Here is a 15,584-nt window from a genome sequence, read left to right as displayed (position 1 = left end):
CCTGAGAAACTTCCAACACAAGATTCCTGGTAGAAGCCACACAACCTCTCTGGAGGAATGCACCATCAACCTGGGCTGCAACGGATTCTTAAGACACACATGCATCTGAGTACCGGGATTCATGTACCAGGCTGTTCACAGCTATCAATAATTAATGAAAAATAATAAATAATTAACAATCACAGATTATTCCTAATAGCCTCAAACTGAAACGACCCAAAAGTTCAGGAATCACAGAGAGGATAAACAAACTGTGGTACAGTCATTAAATGAGCGCTACTGAACTAGAAAATGCACTGACCAGAAGGAATCTCACTAACACAATGTCCAGGGAAAGGCAATAAACCACAGAAGACTGTGTACAGTATGATTTGATCTATAAAGTTCACAACCAGGTAAAATGTAAACACACTGTTTTAAGTGGTCCAACAGGGTACATAACGGAAAAGTCCAGGACGGCAGTTACTCTGGGTGGGTGTGGAGGGAGACTCAGCAGGGAGGGGGAGCACACAGAGGAGACCTAACTGGGTCAACTGATACCCACTCAACTTGTAAGAGGAAAAAATGCAGCGCAGGCAAGAGGGAACATTACCTACACTCCAAATTATTTTAAAGCAGCCAACAGAACACACGGCATCACAAACACACACTGAAATGTAAGACCAACACCCAGAACGCTTCTAAATGGACTTGGCATCGAACTGAGCTTGGAAAGGCAGTACCTGATTTCTCAGACAACTGTGGTACATGGACGCCAGCCTGTGATGGATGGTCGCAGCTCGGTACTGACAAAGAGGCTGTCGAGCGGACACGGAGTCCACGTCACAGTGTTTCAGGGACTTCATCATAGCCTCACTGACTTCTTTTTCGATCTGGGTTTTTTTTTAAGGGGGAGGAGAAAACAATGACAAGCCTATCATCTTAAAAGTATTTAAATACTGCTTGTTAAGGAAAATATGTTCAGTATCTGTTAAAGACTGAAAGTTGCAGACTTCTTTCATAGCCCAGCAAGTATTATTACCTGCTCTTGAGCTTTTCTAGATAATGGCGCGTAGTCTTGCTGGAGAGTTGCCATAGTAAAGTAAGTAGTGGACAGTTCCCAATTCACTGAATCCCAAACAGCTGGGTGTAGGTCTCGCGTTCCCAGGGACCTTAGTGCTTTCAAATAGTAATCAACAGCCTGTGCAGGGAGGGAAAGACACAGTTCTCACTCAGTTTAAATCTATGCCAGCAGCAGATTAAAAATAAAACATCCTTGGGGCGCCTGGGTGGCTCCGTCGGTTGGGCGGCCGACTTCGGCTCAGGTCACGATCTCGCGGTCCGGGAGCTGGAGCCCCGCGTCGGGCTCTGTGCTGACGGCTCGGAGCCTGGAGCCTGTTTCGGATTCTGTGTCTCCCTCTCTCTGACCCTCCCCTGTTCATGCTCTGTCTCTCTCTGTCTCAAAAATAAATAAGCGTTAAAAAAAAAAAAATTAAGAAAATAAAATCAAATAAAATATCCTTTAAAGTCACCCAGAAGTTGATTTGATCTGGGGACAATTTACAGAAGGGCAATATTATGAAAGGAAAAAACGATCTATGAAACGGTTTCAATGAAGAAAAGCTACTCAAAGTGGCTGGCCGCATGCCAGTCCACGTTTCCATGGCAAGTCCCTAAGCCTTGGTGCTTTCTGAATTCTGCTCATGCATGAGGATGCATTTTCTTCCTTTGGTTTTTCTTTTTTTTTTTTTTATAGTTTTTTTTTTTTTTTTAAACGTTTGTGTATTTTCGAGACAGAAAGAGAGAGAGAGACAGAGCATGAGCAGGGGAGGGGCAGAGAGAGGGGGAGACACAAAACCCAAAGCAGGCTCCAGGCTCTGAGGTGTCAGCACAGGGCCCGACGGGGCTCAAACTCCCAAACCAAGAGATTATGACCTGAGCTGAAGTCGGACGCTCAACCGGCTAAGCCACCCAGGTGCCCCTGGTTTCTCTCCTTCTTAAATGAAAATTTGTTTGTATAACTAGTAAACGAGAAAAAATAACTAGAAGAGTCTAAGGATAAAAAATCGAGGGGCGCCTGGGTGGCGCAGTCGGTTGAGCGTCCGACTTCAGCCAGGTCACGATCTCGCGGTCCGTGAGTTCGAGCCCTGCGTCAGGCTCTGGGCTGATGGCTCAGAGCCTGTTCCCGATTCTGTGTCTCCCTCTCTCTCTGCCCCTCCCCCATTCATGCTCTGTCTCTCTCTGTCCCAAAAATAAATAAATGTTGAAAAAAAAAAATTAAAAAAAAAAAATCGCTGCTACCTGACTATAAAAAAGCAACCCCCCACGTCCCCTGCCTGAAAGGCATGCTCATTACATTTAAGCAAATAAAATCACATTTAATTCCACCGCCCGGCAATAATCTCTACATGTCTTGTAACTATCTACTCTCTGTGTATCTGTAAAGTGGGAAAAAAAACCCTGAAATACAGTCACTTTCCCTTTACAACCTCGCATGCCATGACCATGCTTCACTAGCATGCTCTGAGGGCTCTGAAGTACTTGTTAAGGGAGCACGCCTGTTCCTTCCCCCTCTCCTACGCTGCAGGTAATTTGACAGACAAAAGAAACTCAATTTTTAAATTTCATAAAAATGTAAAATTTGAAATTTCTTACATCTTAACCATTTTTTTTTTTTAACGTGCACCCATTTTTTGTTCAAGATTATTTGCCTTTTTTTCTATTGGGGCAGTTTATTCTCAATGATTATCTTATTTTTGAGGTAAGTACCATGCCCAGTGTGGGGCTCAAACTCACAGCGCCAACATCAAGAGTAGTGTGCTTTACCGACTTAGCCGGTCAGGCGCCCCTATTTTCAACGGTTCTTAACTCTTCCCTATATATGAAGGATTTATTAACCTCTGATCCGTCATAGGTTACAAATGTTTTCACGAGACTGTGGTGTGCTTTTCAATTCTGCTTTCTGTTATACATTTAAAAACCGTTCTTTTTACACGTTTACACGTGTCCACCGTTTACTCTGTTTCCTGCTTATTGTGTCGTGCGAGGCAAGTCCCGTCCCGTCCCGTCTCCTCACGAAGGCTCTTCCTTCATCTTCTCCTGGCACCTTCCCAGTTTCCCTTCGTGTCAGCCTTTACCCCGCCTGCCACCTGATGTCTTCTCTGGTTATGCCAACACAACCCACCGATCGTCTTTTCAACACGCCAGCTTCTATACTAAATTCTCCCCATCCTAGGGTCGGTTTCTAAGCGTCGTGACCGTCTCGTCACACACCATCGCCACAGCTCTCGTTAGACGTATGGTCTTTCCCTGGAACCACGGCAAAGCCGAGGGCCGATTCGGTGGAAGTGGACGACGTCCGACATGGAAGCGGGTGTGTTACCTTATTATAATACAAGCCTTCTTCCGGTGAAAACTCCCGCTTAAATTCATCACCGGCACCGCAGTGCGCCTGCGCACAAATTCGCATGAGTCTCCCCGTGTTGCACAACAAAAGGGCAGCGTTTGTAGCATCATCGATTGACTCGAAGTTGTGAATTCCTTTTTCAAAACAAGAAAAGCTTTTTTTCCACAGCTGCTGCTCCGCAGTAGACACACTCTTGCTCACTTCACACAAAAGAGAAAAAAACCACACGTAAGCGGACATCAGTGTAAACCCCGTGTGTCCCAGGGAAGGACAAGGGGAGGAGGGCAGGGACAGGACGGCTAAGGAAGCAGCCAAGTGGAGTCACCACAGCGAGCGGCTGAGACGAGCGGCTGAGCTATCGTCGTCCTCAATCGCCTCAAATTCACGGTGAGGCCCTACCCCCCAGTGTGGCTGTATTGGGAGGCGGGGCCTTTAAAGAGGCAACTACAGCTCGAGGAGGATAGGATGGGCCCTAATCCAACATGACTGGTGGTTTTCGAGGAGAGACAGACACCAGGGCTTGCACAGAGAGACATGGCTAAAAGGTGGCCATCTGCAGGCCACAGAGAGGGGCCTCAGAAAAACCCAACCTTGCTGGCACCTTGATAATGAACTTCCAGCTTCCAGCTTGCGAGAAATACAATTTCTGTTGTTTAAGCCACCCGATCTATGCTATTTTGTTATGGCAGCCTGAGCAGACTAACACAATATGAAAACGTGGCCCTTCTTCACTCTTAATAAAACAAGCCAATAAAATGATCTGACAAAGCACGACGTTATGAAGATTCAAAACACACGGTCCCATGGAGTTATTATGAGAGGCGTAATGTGTGTTGTATCCAACCCTCCTAGGTTTCTATCGCTTTGATGCTCCTTCACCACCAACTTCCTCCTCCAAATGCACCTTAAAAGCACAGGTTCTTACTTCTCAATCAAAAATACGCATGTGGGTTCCTGGGTGGCTCGATCAGTTAAGACGGCTGATTTCGGCTCAGGTCATGATCTTACGGCTCCTGGGATAAGCCCTGTGTCAGCTCTGCACGGACAGCCGGGAGCCTGCTTGGGATTCTCTTTCCCTCTCTCTCTGCCCCTCCCCCTGCTAGCTCTCTCTCAAAATAAACATTAAAATATATACATATGATAACATTTTCCTTTTAAAATTTTAAAGTTATTTTTACAAGGGCAAGTCGGGGGGAGGGGGTGGTGGGGGGGAGGAATCCCAAACAGACTCCGCACCAACAGCGACACAGGGCTTGAACTCATGAACCATGAGATCATGACCTGAGCTGAAATCAAGAGTTGGACGCTTAACCAACTGAGCCACCCAAACCTCCCAATGCGGCAACACTGTAAAAAGCATGAACCTTTATATCTCTAGTGCCAAGCACAGTCCACAGACCACCGCACGCATGCGCACACACACACACTCACACTCTCTCTCGCTCTCGGATTACCTGCTGTCCTCATTCCTCTCAGCTCTTTGCCTCCTCACACCGGGTCCAGTCTTTACATTTCCATCATTCTCATGGCTCCAACTATCCCCCCACCTTCCATCTGAGCGATTCCCCAACCTGCGTCTTGCTATCCCAAATAGCTCTAAGTCCAGTTTCTAACCAACAACTGAGCGAGACCTTCTGCTCACATGTCCGCTGGGATCTCAAACGCGATATGGGCCCAGCTGGATCCACTATCCTGTGCCTGAATCACACAAGGCCCCTGCGTTACTAACTCTCGCCACCCACTGGACCGTGCCACCTCTGGCTCCTTCTCTAGGCTGCCTACTCTGTGTGGACAGCACCCCCTTTCCCATATCTGCCTGCCGACATCCCGTGTATCACGTACCAACCTGCTCGAACCACACCTTCTCCCCAAAAGCCCTCCAAGAACCTCACATCTTCAATGAACCTCTGTCCCCACTCTTCTGGACTGTACTTCTGCTCATGGCATTTTCCAAAGATTTACATTTCTATCTGGCTTCCTGACACGGAAGAGAAACTAGGTTTCAGTTACATAACCAGCAGAGAGCCTAGCATCGCTGGCTGTGTGCTTCACTTTTGAACGGATCAGATGCAGAATGGAGGACATGGAAATGAGGACTCTCAAAGGGCAATGGCTTTTTGTTTATTTCTCGAGAACTTAAGAATAAAAGATTCTTTAAGAGAGCACCCCTTTATACATAAAATCAAATGCCACAATTCTTTGCCCAAACCACAAAACCAGCATGATTTTCTACCAGAATAGGCAATAAAGAGAGGACTCCAAAGAGATACTCACCTACTCTCTCACTCTGCAATGCAGCTGCCTGATTCATGTAAAACACACCGATTTCATTTCTGATATTACCCATTCTCTTCAATACTTGTACATAGTGTTCTGGGTTTTGGCTTTTTAAGTCACTAAATTGCAAGATTTCATTAGCAGCTTCGTAACACTTACAACTAACTGAAAGCTGACTCTCTAAGTCTGTAGACAAATCAGTTGCCCATGCAAATCCTTAAAAAAAAAAAAATAAATCACTGTGAGTCACATGAACCCTTCTTCCTTAGTATCTACATAATCTCACATTTTTAAGACCACAAAATAAATATAATACTGTATAAACCTAAGATTCAATCAATGCAACTAAAATTTTAAGTTTCAAAGTAAAGATCCTTTATTTAAAAAACCATATTTTCCTGGGATATTAATGTTTGAATAAAGAAATATTTTCCTAAAAATACCAAAAACTTCCCAAGACCTGGATTTTACCAAGTACACCTGCTTACTGGTACAAGCCTAAAGTTGTTTGTGGATACAGAGTAAATCTTTTTTTTTCTTTTTAATCAGTGGAAACAGTTCTTGAAATAAAGCTCTGATTGCTACCAGATGCTATTTAAGTACATGATGGCTTGCGATGTAAGTTTAACTCATTGAAGAAACTACCAGCTCAAAGACTTAAGCTCAAAGACTTAAACCTGCTATGGAGTGGGAATGGAGTAAACTTGAGTGCAGGGCTCAAAATTCAAGAGGGGAAAAGGGAGTGCTACTGCCGTTAACACTGGAACATGAGAGAATGCCACGCTCACAAACAAGTGTTTTCAATGAAATTAATTTGATGGGAGTGGTAAAAACACACTGAAGGTTTTCTCACTGTGTCTATGAAAATAAAATGATCATTTGAGAAACTCAGAAGGAAAGAAGGGGAAGAGAGAGGGCAAAAAAATGAAGAAATACTACATTTCTCCCCAATGTACTTCTCTAGATATTACATGTCCAAAAGTTTTTGGGAGGTGGGTATCAAGTAAACATTTCAGGAGCAAAAGAAGACAATTCCATGGTAAGTAAAAGGACTGATCTCTTGGCTCACTTCCTGCCCTAACTGCAGTGTGCTGACGACTGCACCGAAAGAGGCAGGGATACAGCCGCTAGGAATAATACTCTGATTTCAGAGTTTTAATATCTGACAACTCCAGAACAAAGAAATATATATATATATATATATATTCACTAAGATAGTCAGCTGTGAACGGAGTTTAAAAAATGATCTCTGTATCTGAGCCCCTGGAAATCATTCAGAAGGTAATTCATTCACTTTTACCAACTGTTAATTCCTTTTCAAAAGAAAATCATGGCTTGGTTAGTGGACTGCAAGGTCACCTAGAAAAACCTGGACGGAAAGAGGAGTAAAAGGTCAACACAACTGTCTTAGAGCTTATTTTATCGTTATTTGAGAATTTCTAATTTTACAACTAGAACGATTTCGAAACCACTTTACGCACAAATACACACGGAATCACACTCGATTTTTAAAGTTAAGAGAGCACAACAACAGAACTGCAATATTGAAACGCTAACATTTCCGCCACTTCTCCGGACACACCCCGGTCACCTATGCTGGACCCAAGAAAGAGCCCGGTGCGCGTCACAGGCCTGGCCGGCGCACCTTGACACGGGGACTCCCTGTGGAGGCTGTGCAGGATCTCCTGGTCTTCTTTTGTTTGATAATTAAACTCCTCAAGATGTGCGGCTCTGTTGTTTGCGTTCTGGGCCAGCATTAGTTGGATATCACCGCAGAGCGTCAAATATTGAGAAAGAAACAGCAGCACTTCAGAAAGCATATTGGTGCAGAGGCAGCAGTAAGTATCTAGGCAGAAAGGACGGAAAGAGAAAAGACACTGGTGCGTGAAAAATTGATATGATGAATATTAAGAAAATCTGTTACTAGCTGAAAGCTTTGTACCACTGTACCCAAGTTTCTTACGTTACATATGGCTTCCTGGGTGTCAAAAGGAAGGGAATAATTAACCACTCAGAGCAGAAAATAAAATCCTGAGTAACAGACTCAAGAACAGAAAGTTATTTCAAAATTAAGTTTTACAACAGAAACAGGAGTGAAATTCCATTGTGATTCAAATGCCTTTTCTGTTCTCCCTCCCAATGCCTATTAAACATATTAATTTACAGCGACTTACCGTGGCTCTGCAAAGCTAATTTAATGTATCGTAACGCTCTTCCGTATTTCTGAAGACTCATGGCAGCATCAGACAAAACATAATAGGCCTTTGATGACTTGAGAATCAGCTGGAGTTTCATTTTATGTTGCCAAGAACCAGGGATCATTCCAGATTGACTGGAATAATTACCCTTCTGAAGGGAGCCCACTATGACAGGAGAGGGGGAGAGAAGGCAGCACGTTTTATTTGAACCTAAGTCTCACCATAAAAATATAATTTGTTTCTTGACAGAAACGGTCCAGGCTTAGGTACCATAACTGCAACAAGACCGGTAAATACTGTGCTTTACTACTTAACAATAGAGAATAATGGCAGTGTTTCAATGGACCCTCATTGGGATTTCTGCTCCCTGCAGCCGTTAACTCTGTCATTCTCTTTCAGGGTCACATGTAACTAAACTCATGACTGGCCTGTCCTTTCTCCAGTCTACGTGCCAACCGGCCAGAAAGTTTACCCTTCTAAAACAAACTTTAATTGCGGTGGAACCCCTGTTCTAGAACACTGAAATGGTTTCTCACCACTTACTAAATCCTGTCTCTGCACCTTAGCCCCACTTCCTACAGGACGTTTTTGTCTTCCTCCGCAGTATTCCACCCCTACTACCCATCGGCCAAAGTCAAGTTACTGCTTGTTGCCTACACAGAGGCCTATTTTTTCCACACACCCCCCCCACCCCCCGCAGTGGACTATTTCCTCTCCCAGGAACACTCTTTACTTAAAGTCCAGCCTATTACTATCTTCTTCACCTAACAAATGGTCATTTTTTGTGCCAAGCACTGTCCTAGGCACCAGCAACAGTGACATGCTTCCTTGAAGATCTCCCAGAGTAAAGGTGCAGACGGGCTGCTAACATAAACCACAGCGAAATCCATTACGTGCAAGTACAGAGATGAAAACAAAATGGCTGCAGGAACCCTCCCTCCCCAGTCTCTCAGCCTCAAGATTTCTCTTTTTTCGATCAGCAACGACACAAGTCTTTCAAAGCAATGAAGGCACAATCTCTATTATGGTTTTTTTTAATGCATGGTTTCCCTCTGCTACTGCATGAACTTTCTGCATCTGAGGTATTGTGAGAACACCAGAGATGAAGACGACACAATTTTTGCTCACAACCATATTGGTGTGCGCGCAGAAAACCATTCGGCACAACTAACTATAGCAGAAGACAAAATTAAGTGCTCAAGAATAAAGTGGCTAAGAGAATCAATTCTGACTAGAGACGGGAGCGTAAAGATCTTGAACATGCATCAATGGGATTTTCAACAGCCGAGTTGGGGAGAAAGGAAGGAAGAAAAGGCATTTCAAAAAAAAAAAAAAAATACATAAAAAAGGCAGCGATGTCTCAAGTCCTGGTGTTCTCACTGCAGAGGGGCTCAAGCCTGGCACACAGCAAGCACTACATAAACGCTAGGGAAATGAATTTACTTCCCCACCTACAACTTATGTTCGTGAAGAGAAGAAAAGTCAGGAAAGCATTTGGTATTTCATACACACAGGCTTCCAAAACATTTTTTAAACAAAACAGACTTTTCAAAAGTCCACATGCTCTTCATGAAGTGACTTCCCGGAGGAACCAACCAGACAACGTATAAGTGCCCTTTCTGGTTTATTCAAGAACCACGGGGTAACAACAGCCAACAACTCTATGGGGCTTACATGTGCCGCGGCTCTAAGCACTTGACATGTATTAATTCATTTGATCCATATAAAACCCTCTGAAACAGGCACCATTGTCTCCAGTTGGAGAGAAAACAAGGCTCAAAGAAGTGGAACTTGCCCTAGCAAAGCCAAGATTTGAAGCGAGGCAGTTTGGTTCCTAAGTCTGCTCTTCAACACTCAGCTGCTTTAACTGAAGTCATTTCTTAGGAGAACCCTACTGGGCCGAAGGCATCAGCTCTTTGCTGCAGGGGGAAGTAGCAGAACTTATTAGGAGTAGCTGTAAAGGATCAAAATTATCCTCTGTTTTATACTTTGAATGAAACGGTATTTCCCCCTACTTTCCATTCACACGGCATCCTTTTCCTGAATTCCTTCCAATGAATGCCTTAATTGACAGAAGTCTGCCACTGATGAAGGACTAGTACACCATTCTATAGAAGAGTCCTTATTTGCACATCAATCCAACTTACTTTTGTCCAAAAACAAGGCCATCTGCTTCTCCAGACCCTCAGGACCCCCCCTTGTGGACTCATCTTCATATTTTAATGGGATCGGGGTGTTGGGGTCAGCTGCAGGAAGGTCGCTTTCTTTTTTAATGCTGCTATCCACAGATTTTAGCCCCTTTAAGCAAGGAGAAACAGTTATCACACACACAATGAAAGGTCAACTATAAACGAGATACAAGGCACTGAACACATGTAGGAAAATGTACACTCTGAAAATAGACTTTAGTCACCAACAAACAAGTGCTATGTGCATACCAAGTGCAAGTTCACCGAAACAGTGAAGACCAAACGAAGGCCTACCTCCAGAACATAGCTGAGCACAAGTCTACAGCGCTCCTCGGTGTCATGGCAAACCGGAAAGGTGCAACTGGGCTTCAGAAACAGACGTTTCAAGTGATTAGTAGGCCGCCCCCATGACAAATTCCACAGCTCTCGGCTCCTGGGAATTACTAAAACTCCACACGTCAATAACTTCAACATTTGCTTACGCATTCAGCTTCGTGAGGTAACGTGCCGCCTTAACTGCACATTAAATTGATACAAGCATCAACAAAAATCTTGCCTGATGAAAAGATCTTCCCAAGTGTATGTGACTTTCAATTCTTAAAGTTTTAAACATAATTCTGTTATGACACAGCAAGAACGTAATGTTTTAGGTAAACGCGTACCCCATCTCAGAGGGCAATGTGGCCCCTGGTCAGCACGGCTACTTGGCAACACGCAGTTAACAGTACCCCAATTTGGCAGTAAGTTAACGAGGATCGCCAGTGGTCTCGGCGTATAATTTATGTGCTTAAGTAGGAGCAGAACCAGTTAATGACCTACATCTCCTAAGTGATAGTACGTGTAGGGGCCTCTGCGAGGCAGGTCACTTTTGGGGACTCCCGCAACGCTGGAATCACTGTTCTCATTTTACAGCGAGCACAGATGTGAAGTAATCTGTCCACAGACACAGGAGGCTGAAACGGAGGCGTGGAAGCCATGCTGACTGTACTTCAAACAGTATGTTTTATAAGGCAAGGCTCACTAAAGACACGTTTACAGGAATACCATGACTGTATTTTTGAGTGCCTCGGATAGCAATAAAAATCACGGTCTATGTATAAAAAAAAAAAAAAGTCAACTAACGTATCACTACGTCTTTAATTATCATCTACTCAAAATCTTTTAATTAAAAGACCCATAAATCCAGGGTCTTTACAACGCAGTTCCCCAAATACATAAAATTATTGATTGCAGAAGTTCTGTTCATAATCAGAGAAAACAATTTTTTCAATTCTACCGTGGAGTTCAAGCTGAAAGTGCACGAAAACTCGGATGGACAGTAACTTTTCCCACAGTCATTTAATCAAGTATTTACGGAGCACCTATTATGTGTTCGAGACACAAGAATGTCCATACCTACAGGGAGCTTCTGTTTTAGTGAAAGGAAACAAACACAAACCTCAGGGACAGATCACTACCTCCATGAAGGACAGAAAAATACAGCATGGTTTTAGCTAGAGTGGTCCAGGTCTCTGAAAGGAGCGACACTTTCATCAGGATTTAAGGCTTAGAAAAAGGCAACCACGCAAACTTCCGGGACGTGCTGAGCACAAGCAACGGCAGATGCCTCCACTGGGCATGATCCTGACGAGCTTGAGGCAGGAAAAAAGGCAGTGAGGGGAAGGTAAAGGAGAGGGAGAGTGCAGGAAGTCAAAAAGCTAGGCAATGTTTTATGGAGACAGCGAGGTCCTCTAAAAGCTTCCCCGGATAGAACGTTTCCACCTGAAAGTTTAAACTCTGAGCTTACGTTAAGAGATGATCTGTAAATAGGACCATATCTCAGTTCAGCGAATAGCCAGTGTCTTTTAAGGCTGACTTGGATCTGATCACAGGGTGGACTGGAAGGTAGTTACGATTCAGAAAACAGAAACTTCATTCTAATGTCTGGAGAAAGACTGACGGTAGAAGAATAGTCAATGCAATCCACATCACCAGAAATCGAAGGGTGGGAAGTTGTTAGGGTCTATCTGACCTTGACCAGGACAGAGATATGCCCAACCTAGTTGACATGGCCCAGTCACTGAGTCTACCAGACCTTGACCAGGACAGAGATATGTTCAATCGAGCTGACATGGTCCAGTCACTGAAAAAGTCCTGTCCTGTAGCCCTGGGATAAGGTACCAGGTTCCTCGCAAATGGACCAATGAGCCACCTCCTGTCTACTTATTCTACGTTCACCAAGCAATATATGCAGTTTCCCAGCAACCCAGAAATGGAGAAGGAAGACCCTAGTGAGGAGACATGACTACCTGCTGGTCACTGCAAAGGAAAGTCTCCTACATAAAAATTAGTATACTGATGTGCGATTTGCACGCTGCCCGCCATCGGTCTGCATGTTGGATCAGTTACCCTGGGGCAATTACAAATTTGACCCAGGACGACCATAAAGGATCTCCCGAAGTAATGCCTTCTTTTGAGAGGCTAGCTATATTCAATTAACCACTGGTAAAACTTTAACAAAAACGCTTACTCGGATTTGATGAATGGATTTGTATTTCTCCGGAACTGACAATTCTCCAACAGACTTAATGATAGCTACTGCTTTGTTATCATCTGATGGATCAGAACCAGTGCCATAGGATCCATTTTCATCGCTGTCTGCCAGCTCTTCCTCCTCTTCACTGTAACTTTCATCAGAATTTTCATTTAAAGGAGATTCTGAACTTTCTTCTTTTTTAGGTTCATCTAATTGAAAAAGTTCTGAAAGCATGTAATTGGCTGAAGCAATAATCTTACAAAAAGAAAAAAAAACAAAAGGAAATGTGTGTGATTGTCATCAGAACCAAGCATTCTAAAGCAGAATGAATGTTACTACCGTACTAATAGATTTCTGGAGGTCTGCAACAGGCTTTTTCCACCAGACCATTACACTCAGAAAGAACTGGTCCCAAGTCAAAGGTCTGCCATAAAAATCTTCCTGGGTTGGTATGTTTATTTCCCGAAATTATTCCATCCCCAGCCCACCTCTTACAAAAAGGGGCAACTGGTGACAAAAGTTTTCACGTGTGTAGTGTTTTAACTGAAGTATTAGCAAGAGAACACTCCATATTAACTGAGAAACCAGAATTTCTCTTTATAAGCTATGAATTAATAAGGGTTTTAATAAGCAACTAATACATGTTACAGGATCCTTGGTTCTAGGGGGAAAAAACCTCCACTAGCTTAATGAAGGAAAAGTCCATCCGGGCATCTTGTAAAATTAGTGTTTATGTATTACCGTTATTATTCCCCTCTATTATTTGTTTTTAATTCTTGATCACATTCAATAATTTTAACACCAGTTTCCAACTTTCACATAAACTATCCAATTTCCACAAAGTATCACCACCTCCATCAACTAAATATTAAGTCAGAAATTATTGTGCCACTTTTCTTCAAAAAAAAGTTCTCTTGGTTTAATCTCTAGGGTAAACTTTTATAGTCAAACCGGATGTGGCGACAATTAAAATTAACTTGGGCCTTTAAAAAAAAGTGCACGTGACACAACTTTTTCTAACGTACATGGGATACAACTAGCAGTAACCACAAAGCCGCTGTCGGATTCAGACACCGGAGGGTAAGGAGAATGGGAAATCGTGGGGCACACGGCTCAAGGATTGTTTTGAGAGAGGCTTTGTACATTGAAGTATGGAGTGCGAACCTAATTTACACAACAAAGTGATAACAAGGTCCACGCGTGTAAATGGATCTTTTAAAAGATACTGTAAATACCGTAAAATAGTTTCTCTACCTTCTAGACATGGTAAGACAAAAGGAAAAAACAGCACTACTCAGTGAAAATTACGGGAGTCCTAAATTTAGAGAACAGGGCTATCCAAGAGAAATGTAATGGAAGCCAGCCACATAGGAAGTTTCAAATTTCTAGTGCCTAAATTATAAAAAATCAAATCTGGGGAAATTAATTTTAATGTATTTGTTCCACTGCACAAAACATGACCATTTCAACATGCAACGTGTACACACAACATGCGGAATTCAATGTGTATTTTACACTTAAAACACATCCCAATTCAGATGAAGCACATTTTCAGTGCTCAGCAGCCACATGTGGTTACTGGCTGCCGTAATGGGGCAGTTCAGACTATGCGTTAAGCAGCTTTAATGTGTAGGCAACAATTCTCTATCAGAATGCTAGACTGTTTTCAAAGAACACGTAAATGTTAATCTTACTTGAGGATGTCTGCTTTTGTCCAACAACTTAACACAGTTAAGAAGCAATGTTCTAATAGTTCCGTAGTGTTTCTTATTTTGATTCTTCTTCATCATCATGTTGCAAGCAACCCTAGAAAAATATTTGTATCATTTCACACCCATTCCTCATTCTCTGCAAGACTCAAGTATAAGCATACTCCTCCTACCTTCTAATAGTATGAGAAATACAAGAAACCATTACCGTATCTTTTGAATATGGCATTCATCCCCTACAAGTGAACACTGACAGAGTCTGTAAACATATACACATACTTCGTCTATTAAGCCACAAAAACCGAAAGGGTATTTAAAAGATTTAACCTAGATAGTGTGGCCATACACCTTAAAATTCAATTAAGTTTACTTCTCCAAGCACTCACTTATATAAGAGAATAGCCACCGGCATTGTGAATGGATTTTGGTACTTGTCTTCAGTTTCTTCACAAAGAGTAGTGAGATCATAGAGCTTCACTATATCACTCCCACTTGCTGAAAAGGAAAACAAACCTCAGTTTACTGGAGTCACTCAATCATTATTGGTCATTCAAGAATTCGTTTACCTTTAAACAGCCAATAGGTATGTCCTTCTTTGGTACAATTAGATTTCAGAAATGATAAAATATTCTGTGCAATGTCTTTTATGACCTTCGTAGAGAAGTTCGAGTTTTCCAAATTGGGAATCTCTTCTGTTTTTATCATTTCATACTTCTGCAAAACACAGAATACATTTTCAGAAAAACACCTAGACGGCAACACTTCTCTTACTAAAAAGGAACCAAATACATAGATCCTGCAGTCAGAGATCTCTGCAGCCTGGAAGAATTTCAACCGCTGGTTCTCAATCTTTTTACGTCTCCAGCATTCTGAAGGAAATGGGACCCACCTGTCAGCAATGCCGTCAGTTGCCACAGGAGTGAGTCTCAAGCGAGAATCACCACCGATTTAGAACCACAGATTTAGGCGTGATCCTATTCCGGTCCTCACGTGCAGCAGCTCATAGCACACCCTTTCTTCTACTCCACCTAGTGGTTTTCACCTGGGAGGGTGGCAGACAAGGCGGACTTCACCCAGCAAGCTCTTCCCCCCCCCCAGACACTAGACTCACCTGGAAAGTCTCCTCGGTAGACCGTCCTCTTCCCTGAGGCTACAGACTCTACCCCTTTGCAGACAGGGAGACGGGGCTGGGAGGCAGCAGTGAGAGCACAGGCTGCGTGGACACGACTACCACGACTTTTAAAGGATCTCCATTTTTCTAGCTTCTCTTCTGTTCACACTTCCCTAAATGCCTCTTACCACACTTTAAGA

The 15,584-nt window shown here is 43.1% G+C and overlaps 1 protein-coding gene across 3 annotated transcripts in view; it reads right to left on the bottom strand.

The window, feature by feature from the left end:
* Positions 1–15,584, bottom strand: part of EDRF1 (erythroid differentiation regulatory factor 1) — a 39,898-nt gene that overhangs the window by 11,515 nt on the left and 12,799 nt on the right. For all 3 annotated transcript variants that reach the window (XM_040486729.1, XM_040486730.1, XM_040486731.1), the window contains 12 exons: positions 14,840–14,987; positions 14,660–14,768; positions 14,259–14,370; positions 12,559–12,819; positions 10,344–10,415; positions 10,008–10,158; positions 7,837–8,025; positions 7,308–7,508; positions 5,660–5,878; positions 3,362–3,585; positions 1,022–1,180; positions 723–872 (listed from right to left, as the gene is read on the bottom strand). In XM_040486729.1, the coding sequence (XP_040342663.1) occupies positions 723–872; positions 1,022–1,180; positions 3,362–3,585; positions 5,660–5,878; positions 7,308–7,508; positions 7,837–8,025; positions 10,008–10,158; positions 10,344–10,415; positions 12,559–12,819; positions 14,259–14,370; positions 14,660–14,768; positions 14,840–14,987 (1,995 nt within the window). The remainder of the gene's footprint in view (positions 1–722; positions 873–1,021; positions 1,181–3,361; positions 3,586–5,659; positions 5,879–7,307; positions 7,509–7,836; positions 8,026–10,007; positions 10,159–10,343; positions 10,416–12,558; positions 12,820–14,258; positions 14,371–14,659; positions 14,769–14,839; positions 14,988–15,584) is intronic.

Source organism: Herpailurus yagouaroundi, unplaced genomic scaffold, assembly GCF_014898765.1.
Source record: "Herpailurus yagouaroundi ecotype Mexico unplaced genomic scaffold, PumYag 163, whole genome shotgun sequence".
NCBI classification, from domain to species: domain Eukaryota; kingdom Metazoa; phylum Chordata; class Mammalia; order Carnivora; family Felidae; genus Herpailurus; species Herpailurus yagouaroundi.
The sequence above is the reverse complement of the archived record's forward strand: the minus strand, read 5'-3'. Positions and strand labels throughout refer to the sequence as shown.